Source organism: Muscardinus avellanarius, assembly GCF_963383645.1.
Source record: "Muscardinus avellanarius genome assembly, chromosome: 16".
Classification (NCBI taxonomy): Eukaryota; Metazoa; Chordata; class Mammalia; order Rodentia; family Gliridae; genus Muscardinus; species Muscardinus avellanarius.
In genome coordinates, this window is record NC_137802.1 from 2,204,678 (window position 1) to 2,222,903 (window position 18,226).

The window sequence follows — 18,226 nt, forward strand, 5'->3', positions numbered from 1 at the left end:
CGCAGGCCAGGGGGCGGGCACAGGGAAGTGGGTCAGCCCCGCCGGCCACGCCCCGCCACCCGCCGGCCACGCCCCGCGCGAGAGAGACTGCGGCCTGGGAACCTCCGGGCCAATCAGGGCGCCCAGCGCCGGCGCGCGGGAGGGGGCGGGGCCGCGGCCAGCCCGGCCCCCCGCTCGTGAATATGAAGCGCGGCCTCGGCCCCCGATTGGCTGGCGCGGCCCGGGGGCGGGGCCCGGCGGCGGCGTATATCCGGCCGGACTCCGGGCGCCCCCCTCACTCGCGCGTTAGGAGGCTCGGGTCGGTGCGCCGCGCCGTCTTCCCGCCCGCGTCAGGGACCTGCCCGGCTCAGCGGTGAGGGCCCCGGCGGCACCGGCTCCGAGGGGCCTGGGGCAGCGGGCGGCCGGCCCCCTGAGGCGCCCGGGCAGGCGGGGCCGCGGCGGCACGCCCCTGGGCGGGGCCGGGGCGGGCCCGGGGTGGAGTCCGCCCGGCCGCCGGCGCGGGGCGGCGGGAGACCGGGCCCGGCGGCGGCCCGAGGGCGTTCCCCCCCGCGGGCCCGGGCTGCTGGCTTGGCGCGCGCTGCTCAAAATGGCGGCTGCGAGCTCGAGGCTGCGCTGGCGAAATGGCGGGAGCGTCCGATGCCCGGATGGAGTGGCGCAGGACCCGCGCGCGCGGCGCAAGCGCGGCGCCGGGGGCGGGCTGGGGGCGCGCCCTCCGCGGCCCCGCTTTCGGGCCCTGCACCCCGGGGTGCGCCCGCCCTGGAGTCCCCTTCGTTTTACTGGCAAAGCGCGTTGGGGAAAACGCCCTCGTGTGCTCAGTCGTGGCGTCCTCTCTTGGCCTCAAGTTGGAGTTGGAGGGTGCGACGCCCCCTGAAGCGCAGCCACTGAGGTCGTGCTTCCCAGCCACTAGGCAGCGCTCCTCCCCCCAGCCCGCCAGCCAATGAGTGCTCTGCCCGAGTCGGCGGCACGCCCCCTAGAGTAGGCGTGCCCCGAGTGCCCCGGAGTCGCCGTGGGGGTCCCATCCTGCGCGCCCCCTCTGCAGTGACAGCCCACTGTGAGGCCACGGCGCCATCCCAGGACACTTTACCGTGACCCAAAGCACCTAGTTCAGTCCAGCATCCAGTGCACGTCAGCAAAGGGCGGGTCGGCAGAAAGGGGTGAAGGGCGCGCGTGCAGCCCGCGCTCGCACGGAGAACCGCACTAGCCCAGCTGACCGAGGGAGCGGAGTGGCCCGTGTTAGGGCCCAGCCCATGGCCGGGCAGAGTTGGTTCATTAGGTGTGGGTTCCGTGCAACAAAAGGGCAGAAAAGTGGTTTTCTAGTGTTGCTTCTGAGGAACACAGCCATTTGTATAATAGAGGAGCCCCCTAAGCATGTTAGTGGTGTTTGCCATAGGTCGCCATGGCATCAGATGAAGGCAAACTCTTCGTCGGAGGGCTCAGTTTTGACACCAACGAGCAGTCGCTGGAGCAGGTCTTCTCCAAGTACGGTCAGATCTCCGAAGGTGAGGCTGGGCTGGTGGCGGATGGGCTGGCTTGGCCTAACTTGCGGTGGCGCCGCTGGGCGCTGGCTGAAGACCTGTCTCTCCTGCACAGTGGTGGTGGTGAAAGACAGGGAGACCCAGCGATCACGGGGCTTTGGGTTTGTCACCTTTGAAAACATCGATGATGCCAAGGACGCCATGATGGCCATGAATGGGAAGGTGAGGGCCTTGGACTGGGCGGTGGAAGGGGGAGGTTGAGAGGTGTGATCTCCCGAGGCGCAGGTACTGACGCCATCGCTTTGCAGTCTGTGGATGGGCGACAGATCCGCGTGGACCAGGCTGGTAAATCATCCGACAACCGATCCCGGGGTTATCGTGGCGGCGCTGCTGGTGGCCGGGGCTTCTTCCGTGGGGGCCGTGGCCGGGGTCGTGGGTTCTCCAGAGGTGAGTGCCTGACGCGACTTGGGGACGGTGGGTGGGGTGCTGCTGGCCGGAGCTGCTACTTACTCCCCTCCTTATCTTGTCCTCTCCAGGGGGAGGGGACAGAGGCTATGGGGGTGGCCGGTTTGAGTCTCGGAGTGGGGGCTACGGAGGCTCCAGAGACTACTATAGCAGGTGAGGAGGCGCAGAGCTCGCCTGGGTCCCAGGGAGGCTGCAGGTCCATCTGTCCCGGTCTGTGGAGGACTCCCCAGGGGTTGCAAAAGCTGAGAGGAGGGTGGCAGGCAGGGAGGAGGCGGCATGGGCACGGAATGAATGGAGGGGCGGCTCAGGACAGTTACTGGAGTGGGAGGGCCCAAGGGGCCTGGCTGATGGCTTCATTTTTTCTTTTCTCTGTACTGGGGATTGAACCCAGGAGCATTCTACCTCCAAGCTACATTCCCACCCCGTTTTCTTCTTCTCCTTCTCCTCCTCCTCCTCCTCCTCCTTTTTTTTTTTTTTTTTTTTTTTGGTACTTAGGGTGGAACCCAGGGACTTTTCTACCTCTGGGCTACACTCCCAGACATATTTTATATTTTATTTGGAAACAGGCTCTCCCTAAGTTGCTGAGAGCCTCTCTAAGTAGCTGAGGTTGGCTTCGAACCTGTGTGATCCTCCTGTCTCTGCCTCCCAAGTGCTGGGATTACAAGCAGGTGACACCACGCCTGGCCTCCCACCCCAATTTTATTTATTTGGAAATAGGGTCTCCCTGAGTTGCTGAGAACCAACCTTATTGCGTTGCTGAGGCTGGCTTTGAACCTGTGATCCTCCTGTCTCAGCCACCCAAGTGCTGGGATTACGTGTGTTGTCACCATGCCTGGCTGTGTTCATTCGTTTATTTATTTATTTATGTATTTATGTATTTACTTTTGTGGTACTGGGGATAGAACCCAGGGGCATTCTATTTCCAAGCTACACCCCCAGCCCTATTTCTTATTCTTTATTTTGAAACAGTCTCCCTGAGTTGTAAAGGGCCTCACTAAGTAGGTGACACTGTCCGCGAACCGTGATCCTCCCATTTCAGTTTCCCAAATGCTGGGATGACAGGCGTGCACCACCACGCCCAGCTTGGCTTTATTTTTTATTTTGAAACAGGGTCTTGCTAAGTTGCAGAGGGCCTTGCTAAGTTATTGAGGCCGGCTTTGAACCCGAGATCCTCTTGTCTCAGCCTCCCAAGTGCTTGGATTACAAGTATCCATCACCATGTCCAGCTTTATTTTTTGATTTTGAAATGGGGTCTTGCTAAGATGCAGAGGGCCTCACTCACTCAAGTTGCCGAGGCTGGCTGTGAACTTGGGATCCTCCTATCTCAAAGTACCAAGTACTGGGATGACAGATGTGTGCCACTGTGCCTAGCCAGTTTCTTTTTAAGATTTTTTTTTTTTTTTTTTTTTTTTTTGGTGGTACTGGGGTTCCTGGAAGCCCTTCTACCTCCGGGCTACACTCCCAGACCTATTTTTACATTTTTATTTGGAAACACGGTCTCCTAAGCCTGCACGTGCGGCTAGCTTCGAACCTGCGCGATCCTCCTGTCTCTGCCTCCCAAGCGCGGGGATTACAAGCGTGCACCACCACGCCCGGCTCTTTTTAAGATTTTTCCCCAGTTCTGGGGATGGAGCCCAGGGTCTCTGAGCTCTACTCCCAGTCCTAAGATGGCAGATTTTAACATTTTCCAAGCGTCTGCCCTGCTCTCTTCCCCTACGGGTGGCGGCGTGGGGCCAGAGCTTGGCCGCAGTAGGCCGAGCACAGTAGGCGGGTGCCCCAGCACCCACGTGTGTCCTCCCACAGCCGGAGTCAGGGCGGCGGCTATGGCGACCGGAGCTCCGGTGGGTCCTACAGAGACAGCTACGACAGCTACGGTAAGTCTCGTTTTGAGGGTGCCACGCGGCGTGGCCTGTGGTGGGAACTTTGAACCCTTGCACCCTCTGCGAGCAACACAGGCTCCCGCGCACAGTGTGCCCATAATGAACGAGTCTGTCCTCAGCAAAAGTCAAGTCAGTGACCAAAGGAAAGGGAGCGAGGGCGCGCGCGGTCCCGCGTAGGTGCATGCGAGCCGCGCCGCCGCCCTGGCCTGGACGGGAGTGGATGCTGCGTCCCGCTGGGTGCTTCAGCGCCTTTACACTCTGCCTGCTTCTTGTCCTCAGCTACACACAACGAGTAAAAATCCTTCCTGCTCAAGATCGTCCTTCCAATGGCTGTGTGTTTAAAGATTTGGGGAGCTTCGCTGAATCGTTAATGTGTAGTGAACACACCTTGTATTCCCACTTTTGTAGTCATTTCAGTTCTGATCCTGTCAAGCCAGCCTGACTGCTTCTGACCCCCAAAATGGCCTCGTTATTAGACCTTTGTTTTGAAAGAAGCGCTGTCCGTTTTTAAGGGTTTTAAAAGCGTTTTAAAAAGCACTTCACACTTTATTTTTATTTATTTTCTTTTTTACTGTGAGCCATGGGTTTTTAGAAAACAGTCGTTGGGGGTGTGTTTCTTTTTGTTTGCAGTGCTGGGAACAGGAACCCGAGGCCTCGCACTGCTAGGCAAGCGGTCCCCCGAGCTCCACCCCGGCCCCGTGGCGAGGGTTATTACTGGACGTTTGGGGTTTTCTTAGTGTTGCTTTCCTGTTTGTTTTTTAGTGGGGTCATTCCATGAGGTTGGGTGCCCCGCTCACTCCTCCGAGATTGAACGGACTCTGAATCCGCTTTGTCGGAAGCTGAGCAAGCTGTGGCTTTTTCCAGCTCGTGTAACGTTTGAGTGTAGCGTGCCGGGGCACTGTCCGCGGCGGCGGCACGGGCGCCCTGGTGCCCCGCCTGCGTGCCCATCTGTCTGCGTGCGCCCCACAGTAGACGTGCAGATGGCCTGAGAGGTTCTTGAAGATTTTATTTATATTGTCCTTTTTTTACTGGAAGACGTGTGCATATTCCATCGATGTTGTACTTGCAGTGGCTAAGGAATTCTTGTATGCAGTTTCCTTTGGCTTTACGAAGCCGATTAAAAGACCGTGTGAAACGAACCTTGCTCCGACAATTTCCCTTTCATCGCACAACACAGTCTGCGACTCCCGCAGTCAGACCTGAGCACAGAGCAGCTGCAGAGGCTAGGGTCGCGAGGGCCGCCTGAGGCTAGAGGAGGAAGGCAGAGGTCAGGCCTCAGGGACCACTGACAGCTACCTCCCTAGGTCAGCCCGGCGGGTGATGGGAGGAGCGGCCCGGACCCACCGCAGCCCTGGGAGGCTCTGGCAGTGGCAGTCGGGCTGGACAGGGCGGGCAGCTTGGCAGGCCAGTGGGCACCCGACGCTCACTGGACAGCGTTAGCCTAGCAGCAGGGCAGTGAGGGACGGCACGGTGCCCCTGGGTGACCGACTGGGCTGGTAGCTAGCTCTGCTGTGCCTCACGAGTTCTGAGCGTTCTCTGCTAGCCTATGAAGCTGCAGCCCTCGGAGGACAGACGTTGTGCGCCAACAGAAACCTCTGAGACGCAAGCTGCTCCCTTGGCTAGCTCTATGTGGAATAGCCCTGTAATTGAGGTAACTCCTTCCGCTCGTGTCCGCATCCCTCCTTGTTGAGAGCTCATTTCAGAGTCGCCTTATGACCTGGGGAATGTTCTTTTGACTTTGTGTTTGTTTTTAATTGAAGTTAGAATTTTAAGTCCGGCAGGCAGGCCAGCAGCCACAGGCAGCCACGCCTCGCTTGTCGGTACTCTAAGCAGGATCGCAGACCACCGAGCACTTTGCCTTTGGGGTTTTTGTTCATCAATTGACAGCCTTCTCCAGACCTAAGTAGCTCTTTCTACTGTCTATTGCCGCCATTAGTTTTTTCCCGAGTCCACACGGTCTCTAAGCAGCCTCATCCCCAGCGGGCGGCTGCCTCTGCTTAAGGATGGAGGGTGGCCCTGGCGTCTCCTGGGTGCAGGCCTGCTGGTGCCTGGTGGCTAGCTGGGACCCTCGTGGGCGCCTTGGAAGCCGTAGGGGAGGGAGGGGCACGGTGCCCCAGACGGCGCCATAGATAGATAACGCTCCTTTGCTTTGGCAGGTTGAAGGAGACCCCGCGGGGAAGCCGGGCAGGCTGGCCCGAGCGCCGCCGTGACCTCGAGCCACCAGGAGGGACCTCGACCCGAGCCGGAGGACCGCGGCCGGCCTTGCGCCGGGAGGGCCTGGGTGAGGTGCGGGAGCCCCCGGGTGGGGTGCCGGCCGCCGGGCAGCCGCCTCACTCGCCGCCTCTTCCAGGAAGCCCTGCGGCCGGCCAGGACTCCGGGCGCGCCGGGAGGAAGAGCAGCCGCGGGGCGCGGCGGGGACCGCGACGGTGTGGGGAGCAGGCTGAATAAAGGGCCCCGCCACGTGTGACCGGAAACTCGAGTCTGGCTTGGGGTGCGCGCGGGGCCGGGCGGGGCGGGGCGGGGCCGCGCCGCACGTGCGCCTCCCTGCCCGCTCGAGGCCGCAGGCGCGCGGGGCACTCTGGGTGGCGCGGGCGGCGCCCAGGGCACTTCCGGGCCCGCCCCGCGCGCCGGCCATTGGCTGCCTCCGCCCCCGCGCGCCTGAGTGGCAGCCGCGCAGAGCGCACGCCGCGCCGCGCCGCGCCGCCGGGGATGGGGCCGCGAGCGCCGCCGCCGCCGCTCCTGCTGCTGCTGCTGCCGCTGCTGCTGCCGCTGCCGCTGCGCGGGGCCGAGAGCGCCGCGCCCGCGTCGTCGTGGCCCGCGCAGGCCGCGCCCTCGCCGCCCAACGGGACCAACGGGAGCCGGCCGGCCGCGCCGCGCAACGGCACGCAGTCGTGGCTGCCGGGCGCGCCGGGCTCGGGCTCGGCGCTGCTCCGCGCCTTCTACGTGTTCACGGGGCTCAGCGGCCTGGCCGCCCTCTACTTCCTCATCCGAGCCTTCAGGTGCGTCAGGCGCCGGGGCCGCCGCCCGCCGCGGCCAATCGGCGCGCGCCCGCCGCGCACGTGACGGGCCGGCCCCGCCCCCGGGCGGGCGGTGGGCGTGGCCGCGCGGCGCGCCGGGGCTGGGCGGCGCTGCGTTGGGGTCCGCCGTGAGGCCGCGGGGTCCGGCCGTGGGCTCCGCCGCCCACTCCGCGGCGGGGCCTGGGGCGGGGCGGGGCCCTGCTGCGAGTTCCGCCCGGCTCGCGCTGGCCGGGGCAAGTGGCCGCACGTCCGTCTGCCGCCGTCGGGGCGCCGGTTCTCCGTGCGCTCGCGCTCTGCTGCGTCCTGGGCTCCCGGGTGGAGCCCCCGCCGGCCCGGGGCAGCGGCGTCTGTGCCGCACCTTGCCCCCGGGCAGGCCCCGCCGCAGAGCTGCGCCCAGCTCCTAGGGGCCGCTCTGCCACGCCTCCCACCCGGCCTCGCGCGGGCAGGGGCCGCCGGAGACGCCCTGACCTTGAGCTGGTGGCACCGCATCTCCGTGGAAGCAGGAACGTGGTCTCCCTCTGTGTGGGAGGGCTGGGGATTGGACGATGGGGGGGATCCTCCCCTGAGCTCTACCCCCAGCCATATTACACATATTAGTCTTTTTTTTCAGTACTGGGGATGGAACCCAGGGGCATTCTCAGAGCGGCACCTTCATCCCTATTTTTCATTTTTGTTGTTTCTGCGGGTCTGGGGATGGAACCCAGGCCCATTCGACCCCCAAGCTATACTCTCTGCCCTATTTATTTTTGAGACAGGGTCTAAGTTGTGGAGGGCCTCACTAAGTAGCTGAGGCTGGCCGCGAACGCCCGGCAATTCCACCTCCCTATTGACGGGAGAGGTATCCATGAGCTCTAGGTGGCCTGGTAAGAACAGTCGCCCGCCCGCGAGGCCGCCTGCGCATGACCCGTGCTCGCGGTCCCAGCGACTTGGAAGGCGGAGGCAGGAGCGTCACAAGTCCCAGATCAGCCTGGGCAACTTAGCATGAGCCTGCCTCATAACAGAGCGCTAGTGTCTGGGAGGCTGAGACAGGAGGATCGCTGTTCTCAGCCAGCCTCAGCTACTTTGGGCCTGTTTCAAAATAAAGAGTAAAAAATGGGGCTGGGGGTGTAGCTGAGAGGTCGAATGCCTCTAGGTTCAGTCTCCAGTACGCACCCCCACAAAGGCGCTGGGGACTTGGGGCGTGGTGGCACACCCTTGTAAACCCAGTTTTTGGGAAGCTGAGATGGGAGGATGCCAAGTTTGAGACTTGTCTCACCAACTTACCAAGACCTTTTTTTTTTTTTTTTTTTTTTGTGGTACTGGGGGTGGAACCCAGAGGCCTTCTACCTCGGGGCTATACTTCCAGGCCTTTTTTATATTTTTATTTGGAAACAGGGTCTCACTAAGTTGCTGAGAGCCTCACTAAGTAGCTGAGGCTGGCTTCGAACCTGTGCGATCCTCCTGTCTCAGCCTCCCAAGTGCTGGGATGACAAGTGTGCGCCACCACGCCCGGCTACCAAGACCGGTTCAAAATAAAAAACAAAATCGGGCTGGGGGTGTAGCTCGAAGATAGAACACCCCTGAGTGTGGTTCTGAGCACCACAGGAAAAAAAGTGCGGTGGGGGCTGGGGACGTCCTTCCATCGCCGGACAGTTCCAGCACCACACACACACACACACAGATTCCCAGCGGCTAGGATGTGATGTGAAGGAGACGCACGATGGGGGTGCGGGGCTCAGGGGCGGGGGGGGGGCACAACCAGGAGGGTTGGGAGTGGGGAAGCAGGACCAGGGAGGGCATCAGCGGCCCCAGGCCGCCGGTGAGCCCATGCGGACCGCGTGCATGCAGGTTGAGGAAGCCACAGCGGAGGCGGTATGGGCTCCTGGCCAACACCGAGGACCTCACCGAGGCGGCCTCGCTGGACAGCGGCGACGAGGAGACCGTCTTTGAGACAAGGAATCTGAGATGGTAGGGAAGTCGCTCTCCTCCTTGTCTTTGGGGCTGGGCCGGGAGAAACATCGAAGGCCTGGGGCTCGGTCCTGCCACGGGCCATGGGCACCGTCACTGACGTCACGCTCTGACTAGGCTCCGGCATGGCCAGCTCCCTCTCCTGGCTGCAGTGTCTCACCAGCAGGGAGCCCAGAAGTCGGGCGCAGGGATGCGCGCCTATAATCCCAGTACTTGGGAGGCTGAGACAGGAGGATCGCGGGTTGGCAGCCAGCCTCAGCAACTTATGAGGCCCTCTGCAACGTAGTGAGACCCTGTTTCAGAATAAAAAGAATAAAGCTGCAGGGCATGGTGGCAGCACGCTAGTAATCCCAGCTTTTGGGAGGCTGAGACAGGACGATTGCGGTTCTCAGACTCAGCTACTTAGTGAGGTCCTCTGCAGCTCAGTGAGACCCTGTTTCAAAATGAAGGATAAAAAGTAAGGCTAGGGATGTCGCCCACAGGTAGAATGCCCCTGGGTTTCATCCCCAGTACTACAGAAGAAGAAAAAAGAAAAAAAAATCAGGCTGGGGATATAGCTTGGCGTTAGAATGCTCTTGGCTTGATTCCCAGTACCAAAATAAAAGGGGGCTGCCGATAATGTGGCTAGGGGCGTGGTGGGGAGGCACACCCACCGAGCATACACTGGGCCCTGGTCTATCCCCCGCATGGCTGAGAGAAAGCAGCCGCCTCTGCCTGGCTGAGTCCTGCGGAGCTGGAGACTGCGCTGGAAGGCGGCAGGGCTGGGGTTGCAGAGGGTGGGAAGCCGGGGGCCGCAGCCGTGGCTCCTGGAAGAGCATCCCAGGCAGTAGAGGCACCGGTCATGGGGGCGGGGTGCCGCGGGGCCTGGGCAGGCTGTCCTCTCCTTGGGCGGGTGAGGCTGTCCGGCAGGCCGGGCCCCTTCCCTCTCCACCCTCATCTCTTTCTCCTGTCTTCCAGATGCTGAAGGGAGGGGAGGTGGCGTTTCCAAGGACCACGGGGAAGGACCTTGGTACCAGGCCTGTCTGTGGCCACCTCGATCCCCAGCCTGGACAGCATGGCCTCACCTTCCCGGACGCCGACCCGGCCAAGCGGACCCCTTGGGAGTGTGGAGGCCCCGCAGCTGGACTGTGACTCGTGCCACCCCTACCTGGCGTGGGGACCTGGCAGCCAAGGCCTGTGGGCCGGTGGACTTAGGGGTCTCTCAGGGAGCGCCTTGCCTGAGCTGGGGACAATAAACAAGGCGGTGGCCCTGCATTGCGTCCAGCCCGCCTTGACCCCTGCCCGGGCAGGCTCGGCGGGTGAGGGCTGGGCCCTCTGGCCTTGCCCGGGTGCCCAGAGGTCAGGCGAGGACTCCTCCCTGACGGACGGAGTACCTTCCGCCTCGGACAAGGCCCTGCCTGCTGCCTCCAAGCCTAGAGAAACTTCATCCCCCAGAGCCTCGCTCCCTCCGCTCCGCCACCTTTAACTTGGGGCTCGGAGCCGTGTCAGGAGTCCCCGTCTCTGCCATCTGCGCCCCTGGGGAGTTTCTAGAGAAGCCCCCGCTGAGATGTTTCCAGACTGGAGCTTCTGGCAGCCTGGCCCCCCATCCCAGGCCATAGTCACCGTCTGTCTGTCCGTTTTTCCTGCCAGCCACTGAGCAGAGACGGGGCCCTGCGGCCCTCTCCGCCCGCCCCTCTGTCCTAGGAGCCGCCACCAGGTGGCAGCCGCGCCGCCCTCCGCCCCTTGCTCCTGCGCGTCCAGCCGCCAGGGGGCGGTGTGTGCTCGCAGGCCGGTGGGTGGGCCGCCCACCCTGATTCCTGCCTCTGCCCTCCGTACCTCGCCCGGCCCTGCTGCGGGTCCTTCACCTGGGGGGCCGGGTGACGCCGAGCCCCCGGGCAGCCCCCAGGGCTGCTGTTCAGGAAGGGTCCTGCGGGAGTGGCTCGGGACATCCTGACCTCGAGTCCCCATCAGCCCCCCCTCTGCGCTGGACCCTGGGGACGCGCCCCCTCCCCACAGCGCTGAGCCATGTCTTGGGCTTCACAGGCACATGAATTACTCTTAATGAGGTCAGGAGAGCCGCGCTCCGGCCCTGCCTTCCGAGCCGGGAGCACGAGGTCCCCCAGCCCGGGACAGGCGCGCACCCCACTGGGGTCTCCGGGGCTCAAGACCAGGCACTGCCACTGGTGGGCCCCAGCCCCACGGCCAGGCCCTGGCCACGCGCCGGGCAGCCTCCCTCTAGATGTGGCGGCAGAGGGTGTCTCAAGGGGGGGCCGCCCCAGGGCCTGGCAGGCTTGGCCCTGTCGCGGCCCAAGGGAGAGGTAAGCAGCCGGGCCCTCAGGACATCCGGGATCCCGGGCCCTGCAGGGTCAGGCATCAGAATACTTGTTCGAACCTGGCATGGTGGCGCCTGTTTATAATCTCAGCATTCGGGAGGCCGAGACAGGATCGCAGCTCAAGGACAGCCTCTGCTGCTTAGTGAGGCCCTTAGCAACTCAGACCCTGTTTCAAAATGAGAAATAAAAGATCGAGCTGAGGGTGTAGCCCGGAGGTAGAATGCCCCTGGTGGCGCACACTTGTAATCCCAGCATTTGGGAGGCTGATACAGGCGGTACTGCAGGGGAAAAAATGCACTTGTCTGTCTCAGGCCAATGCAGCTTCCGGCGTGTACAGCTACAAGCGGCCCCACAGGCGTGGTGGCCAGCCCGAAACCCCAGTACCAAGAGGAGGCTCAGGTTGGAGGCCAGCCTCAGCAAGTAGTGAGACTCTTCAACCCAGCAAGACCCTGTCTCCAAATAAAAATAAAATCAGGCTAGAGCTGTAGCTCAGAGGTAGAATGTCCCTGAGGTCAATCCCCAGTATCACACACGCAAAAATAAATTTAAAGCCGGGAGTGGTGGTGCACATTTGTAATCCTAGTACTTGGGAGTCTAAGAGGAGGATTGCGGGTTTGCGCAGCTTCAGCTACTTGTGGGGCCCTCCTCAACTTACACCCTGTTCCAAAATAAGGAAAAAAATTGGGTTGGGGTGGAGCTCAGAGGTAGAATGCCCTGGGTGCAAGACAATAGTAGGTAAAAATAACTTTAAAGATAGTGGGCTGGGCCGGGCGTGGCGGCACGCGCTTGTCATCCCAGCATTCAGGAGGCCGAGACCTGGAGGATCGCGGTTCGCGGACAGCCTCAGCTACTTAGGCCCTCTGCAACTCAGACCCGGTATCAAAATAAAGAATAAAAAATAGGGCAGGGGGTGGAGCTCGGAGGTAGAATGCCCCAGGGTTCCATCCCCAGACCCGCAAAAAAATAAATAAAAATAGTGAGCTGGGCGTGGTGGCGCACGCTTGTAATCCCAGCATTCAGGAGGCTGAGACAGGAGGATTGCAGTGTGCAGCCAGCCTCAGCTATTTAGGCCCTTTGCAACTCAGACCCTGTTTCAAAATAAAGAATAAAAATATAAGGCTGGGGGGTGTAGCTCAAAGGTAGAATGTCCCTGGGTTCCATAAAAAAAAAAAATTAAAATGGTTGTGCATGCTTGTTGCCCCAGTTCTTGGGAGGCTGAGACAGGAGGATCACAGGTTTGCGGCCAGGACCAGCAACTCGTGAGGTCCTCTGAAATATACTGAGATCCAGTTTCAAAATAATAAAATTTCGCTGGGGGTGCAGCTTGGAGGAATGCCCCTCTGTCCAATCCCCAGCACAAAAAAAAAAAAAAACCTTAAAATCCAGGTCCCAGCCTTCGTGTGCTGCGTGTGCAGGGCTAGCGGGGACACCTGTGTCACCTCGTCCCCCTGACAGCCAGAGGGTGGTTGGTCACTGTGGAGGGACATGTCTATGTCTAGGTCCTGGAGTTTTGGGGTGTGGGAGGAGGAAGAGGGTGGGATCAGGTGAGGTGACACAAACCCGTAATCCCAGCATTTTAGAGGCTGAGACAGGAAGTCTAAGACCAGCCTCGGCAATTTTTCTTTTTTCTTTTTTTTTTTTTTTTTTTTTGTGGGTCTAGGGATGGAACCCAGGGGCATTCGACCTCCGAGCTACACCCCTTACCCTATATTTATTCTTTATTAGGAAACAGTCTCACAGAGTTGCAAAGGGCCTCACTAAGTAGCTGAGGCTGACCACAAACCATGATCCTCCTGTCTCAGCCTCCCAAACGCTGGGATAACAAGTGTGCACCACCACGCCTGGCTTCCTCTTTTTTTTTTTTTTTTTTTTTTTTTTTTTTGCAGTAGTGGGAATGGAACCCCGGGGTATTCTACCTCCAAGCTGCACCTCCAGCCCAATGATTTTTTTTTTTTTTTTTTTTTTTTTTTTTTTTTGCGGGTCTGGGGATGGAACCCAGGGGCATTTGACCTCCGAGCTACACCCCCTGCCCTATTTTTTATTCTTTATTTTGAAACCGGGTCTCACTGAGTTGCAGAGGGCCTCACTAAGTAGCTGAGGCTGTCCACGAACCGTGATCCTCCAGGTCTCAGCCTCCCGAATGCTGGGATTACAAGCGTGCGCCACCACGCCCGGCTTTTTTCCAATGATTTTTATTCTTTATTTTGAAACAGGGTCTCACTGAGTTGCAAAGGGCCTCACTAAGTAGCTGAGGCTGTCCTTAAACTGCCATCCTCCTGTCTCAGCCTCCCAAATGCTGGGATGACAAGTATGCGCCACCATGACCCTCTTTCAAGATAAAAACAAGAGCCGGGCTTGGTGGCCCAGCCTGTCATCCCGCCATTCTGGAGGCTGAGACCAGAGGATCGTGGTTTGCAGACACTCTCAGGTACTTAGGCCCTCCGCATCTTAGTGAGACCCTGTTTCAAAATAAAGAATAAAAATCGGGCTGAGGGTGTAGCTTGGAGGTAGAATGCCCCTGGGTCCCATCCCCAGACCTGCAAAAAACAAAAACAAGAGCCAGGCATGGTGGTGTGTGCCTGTAATCCCAGTACTTGGGAGGCTGTGATGGGAGGATCACAGGTTCAAGGCCAGCCTCAACTACTTAGAGAGGCCTCTGTAATTCAGTGAGACTCTGTTTCAAAATAAAGAATAAAAAATAGGGCAGGGGGTGTAGCTCATAGATAGAATGCCTCTGGGTTTCATCCCTAGTACTTAAAAAAAAAAAAAATAGAGCTGGTCATGTAGCTCAGAGGCAAAATGTCCCTGTATTCAATCCCAAGGGCTACAACAAAAGAAAGAAGGAAGGAAAGAAAGAAAAGGAAGGAAGGAGCTGGGCATGATGGCACAGGCTTGTAATCCCCATGCTTGGGAGACCGAGAAAAGACTGCACAGGTTCAAAGCCAGCCTCAGCTACTTAGTGAGGCTCTCAGCAACTTAGTGAGACCCTGGGAGTGTAGCCCAGAGGTAGAAAAGCCCCTGGTTCCACCCCTAGTACCGCCAAAAAAAAAAGGAAGGAAGAATGTATAAAAAATAGAGCTGGGGTTGGGCGTGGTGGCGCACACTTGTAATCCCAGCACTTGGGAGGCAGAGACTGGAGGATCGGGGTTCGAGGTCAGCCTTGGCTACGTAGGCCCTTCGCAACTCAGTGAGACCCTGGTGTGTTTTTTTTAATAAAAGGCTAAAAAGTAGGGCTAGGAGTGTAGCTCGGAGATAGAATGCCCCTGGGTTCCATCCCCAGTACCACAAAAAAAAAAAGAAAAGAAAGAAAAATAGGGCTGGGGTGTAGCTTGGAGGCAGAATGTGCCTAGAGTCCATTCCCAGTACTACAAAAAAAATTATATATAATATACATATAATTTATATATAATAATTATATATAATATATATAATGGGGTTAGGGGTGTAGTTCAGAGATAGACCACCCCTGGATTCAATCTCCAGTACTGCAGAAAAAGAAAGAAAAGAAGAAAGAAAGAAAGAGAAGAGAGGGAGGAGGGAAGGGAGGAGCCTGAGTGGAATTAGCCTGTTATTGGACTGTTGGCTTCTGCTGGAGCTGGGGGTTTCGGGATGGGAGGCACCACACTGAGATCCGGGTGCCTGGCTGGACGCGGGTAGGAATTTTAACTTATCAGAGGAGAAAGGAAGACATCTACACTCCTGGAGCCCGCCGGGCACAGCTGCGCCGGTGCAGACCCCGACCGCACAGGTCTCGGCTCCGCAGTGCTCCCACTCGGTCCCACCTGGCTGAGCTGGAGCTCCAGCCGGAGATCGCCGGAGCCAGAGCCGGCAGCGGACTTGGTCCAATTTATTCTGTAATGAGAAATTTCTTCCCCACGTATTTTTAGCGCCTCCACCGCCGTGTTGTGGCCTTTGAAGGCTGCGGGCCGGCTAGACGCCGAGTCCCGAGCCCTGTGGCCTTGTCCTGTGGGGGCCGGGTGGGCCTGGCCGGGGATGACCCTCCTGGAGCCGAGCACGGGACAGACACTTGGTCCCGCGCGTTCAGATGCTCAAAGACAGGACCTGGGTGGGCAGGGCCGAATCCCTGTCAAAGACTTTTTTTCTTTTTTTGCGGTACTAGGCATCTACCTCGAAGCTACACCCCCAGCCCTATTTTTTATTCTTTATTTTGAAACAGGGTCTCACTGAGTCATAAAGAGCCTCACTAAGTAACTGAGGCTGTCCACGAATTGCCATCCTCAGGTCTCAGCCTCCGGAATGCTGGGATTACAAGTGTGGGCCATCACACCCGGCTTCCCCAGGCCTATTTTTTAATCTTTTTTTTTTGTTTGTTTCTTGCAGTACTGGGGATAGAACCCAGGGGCATTCTACCTCCGAGCTACACCCCTAGCACCATTTTTATTCTTTGATTTTGAAACAGTGTCTCACTGAGTTGCAAAGCGTCTCACTACATAGCTGAGGTGGTCTGAGAGCCGTGATCCTTCCAGTCTCAGCTTCCCGAATGCTGGAATTATAGGTGTGTACCAACACACCCAGTTTAAAGACCTTGTTCTAACTAGGTGTGGTGAAACAGGCCGGTAATCTCAATACTTAAAGAGACCCTGTTTCAAAATTAAAGAAAAAAAAAAAATGAAGCCGGGCGTGGTGGCGCATGTAATCCTAGTACTTAGGAGGCTGAGACAGGAGGATCAAGGTTAGTGGCCAGCCTCAGCTACTTAGGCCCCGTGCAACTTAGTAAGACCCTGTTTCAAAATAAAGAATAAAGGCCGGGCGTGGTGGCGCACGCTTGTAATCCCGGCGCTTGGAAGGCGGAGACAGGAGGAGGATCGCGCAGGTTCAAAACCAGCCGCACTTGCTTAAGAGACCCTGTTTCCAAATAAAAATATATAAAATAAGTCTGGGAGTGTAGCCCAGAGGTAGAAGGGTTTCCAGGAACCCCAGTACCACCAAAAAAAAAAAAAAAAAGAAAGAAAGAAAGAAAAAAGAAAAACAAGGCTGAGGGTGTAGCTCAGAGGTAGAATGCCACTGGGTTCCATCCCCAGTACCACAAAAGAAAAAAAAAATATATATATATATATATAATGCCTAGAGGTATAGCTAGAAAGTAGAATGCCCTTAGGTTCCATACCCTGTACCAAAAAAAAAGGACCTTATTCAGGGTCTGGCCCCAGCAGGCGGGGAACCCAGGGTGGTGCCCCTGACGCTGACACTGCCCCTTGGTTGCCAAGGAAATCTAAGTGTTAGGTGACCCCCGGAGCAGCCGGGGTGAGCGGTCCGCCCGGGCCTGGCCCTCCCCGCGCTCCTCAGGAGCAGCCAGCGGCCAGGGAGGTTGAAGGGGGACGGGCCGCCTTTGTTCCTGTCCCCGCTCCTCGGGCTCTGACCTTGAGAGAGACGAGAACAGAGGGAAAGCTCCTGCTCAGATCCGCCTGTGCTGGCTCGCGCCTTGGCCCCTGCATGCAAATGAGCCGGCCGCGGCACCGCTCAGGGGTCCCCGCTTGGCGCCCTTGGGCGGCGCAGGGCGAAGCCTGCGGCTCTGCGGGGCCAGACCCCCCTGCCCACCCTCCCCAGCCCCAGGTCCCACCTCAAAGAGCGGCTCGGGGCTTGCAGAATGCCCACCTTGCCAGGCAAGGTGCCCTGGGCTCTCGACCCCCTTCCTGGGCATGGCCCAGCCGCACACCGCTGCCCAGGAGGTGGCCCTCGCTGGGAGAGGCCACCCCTCTGCTCCCCAGAGAGCCAGACCCGAGGAGGAGCCAGCACCCAGGATACCTTCAGAGCAGCCAGTGTGGCCTGGCCAGGTGACCCCAGCCCTGTCTCCCTGTCTCGGCCGCTCCCTGGGGCAGGTCCTGGCTACCTCTCGGGCTGGCTGGGCATTTATTTATTTATTTATTTATTTATTTATTTATTTATTTATTATTTATTTTTAAGGGTCTGGGGATGGAATCCAGGGGCACTTGACCTCCGAGCTACACCCCCTGCCCTATATTTTATTCTTTTTTTATTTTTATTTTTGGTGGTACTGGGGGGATGGAACCCAGAGGCTTTCTACCTCCGGGCTACACTCCCAGACACATTTTTATATTTTATTTGGAAACAGGGTCTCACTAAGTTGCTGAGAACCTCACTCAGTAGCTGAGGCTGGCTTCGAACCTGTGCGATCCTCCTGTCTCAGCCTCCCAAGCGCGGGGATGACAAGCGTGCACCACTACGCCCAGCTTTTATTCTGTATTTTGAAACAGGGCCTCACTAAGTAACTTAGGCTGTCCTCGAGCCACGATCCTCCTATCCCAGCCTCCCGAATGCTGGGATTACAAGCGTGCTCCACCAGCTGGTCCAATTTTTCATTCTTTTTTGGAAACAGACTCTCACTGAGTTGCAAAGGGCCTCACTAAGTAGTCGCTGAGGCTGTCTGGGAACCACGATCCTCCAGTCTCAGCCTCCCAAACGCGGGGATTATAAGCGTGCGCCACCACGCCCGGCTCAACTTCTTTATTTTAAAATCAGGTCTCAGCTGGGCGTGGTGGCGCACGCTTATAATCCCCGCGCTTGGGAGGTGGAGACAGGAGGATCGCGCAGGTTCGAAGCCAGCCGCGCGCTGGCTTAGGAGACCCTGTTTCCAAAATGAAAATGTAAAAATAGGTCTGGGAGTGTAGCCCCGAGGTAGAAGGGCTTCCAGGAACCCCAGTACCACCAAAAAATAAATAAATAAATAAATAAATAAATAAATAAAATAAAATAAAACCAGGTCTCAGTAAGTTGCAAAGGGCCTCACTAAGTAGCTGAGGCTGCCCACAACTGGGATCCTCCTGTCTCAGCCTCCCAAGTACTGGGATTGCAGAAGTGTGCCACCATGCCCAGCCAATAAAGGACTTCCAAGCCTGGGTGGCACTCAGGTGATACATCCTGTGGGTAGGGGGTAAGGAGGCCGTGGGCACACAGGACAGAAGCCCACATCTATGAAGAGACAGATGGCTGCACCTTCCAGAATCCCGACGCTCCCAGAATGGAGACACCGCTTCCCCAGCCCCAGCCCCAGCCCCAGCCCCACACCTGGCTAGGGAAACGCACACCACAGGCCTTTCTAACCAACACTTGGTGTCAGCGAACCCACCATTAACTCAAGAGTCCAGCCA

General features: G+C 58.5%; 2 protein-coding genes across 2 annotated transcripts; both read left to right on the forward strand.

The window, feature by feature from the left end:
- Positions 1–300: 300 nt before the first annotated feature.
- On the forward strand, positions 301–5,419 carry CIRBP (cold inducible RNA binding protein; the record flags this gene model as incomplete). The annotated part of the gene is made up of 7 exons (XM_080712893.1): positions 301–352; positions 1,391–1,499; positions 1,591–1,697; positions 1,784–1,922; positions 2,012–2,093; positions 3,744–3,814; positions 5,364–5,419. Exons 2-7 carry the CDS (start codon positions 1,397–1,399, stop codon positions 5,417–5,419), a joined length of 558 nt encoding a protein of 185 aa, XP_080569019.1. The 5' UTR covers positions 301–352; positions 1,391–1,396.
- Positions 5,420–6,529: 1,110 nt separating this feature from the next.
- Positions 6,530–8,788, forward strand: FAM174C (family with sequence similarity 174 member C; the record flags this gene model as incomplete). Its single annotated transcript, XM_080713259.1, has 2 exons — positions 6,530–6,819; positions 8,665–8,788. 2 exons carry the CDS (start codon positions 6,530–6,532, stop codon positions 8,786–8,788), a joined length of 414 nt encoding a protein of 137 aa, XP_080569385.1.
- Positions 8,789–18,226: the final 9,438 nt, after the last annotated feature.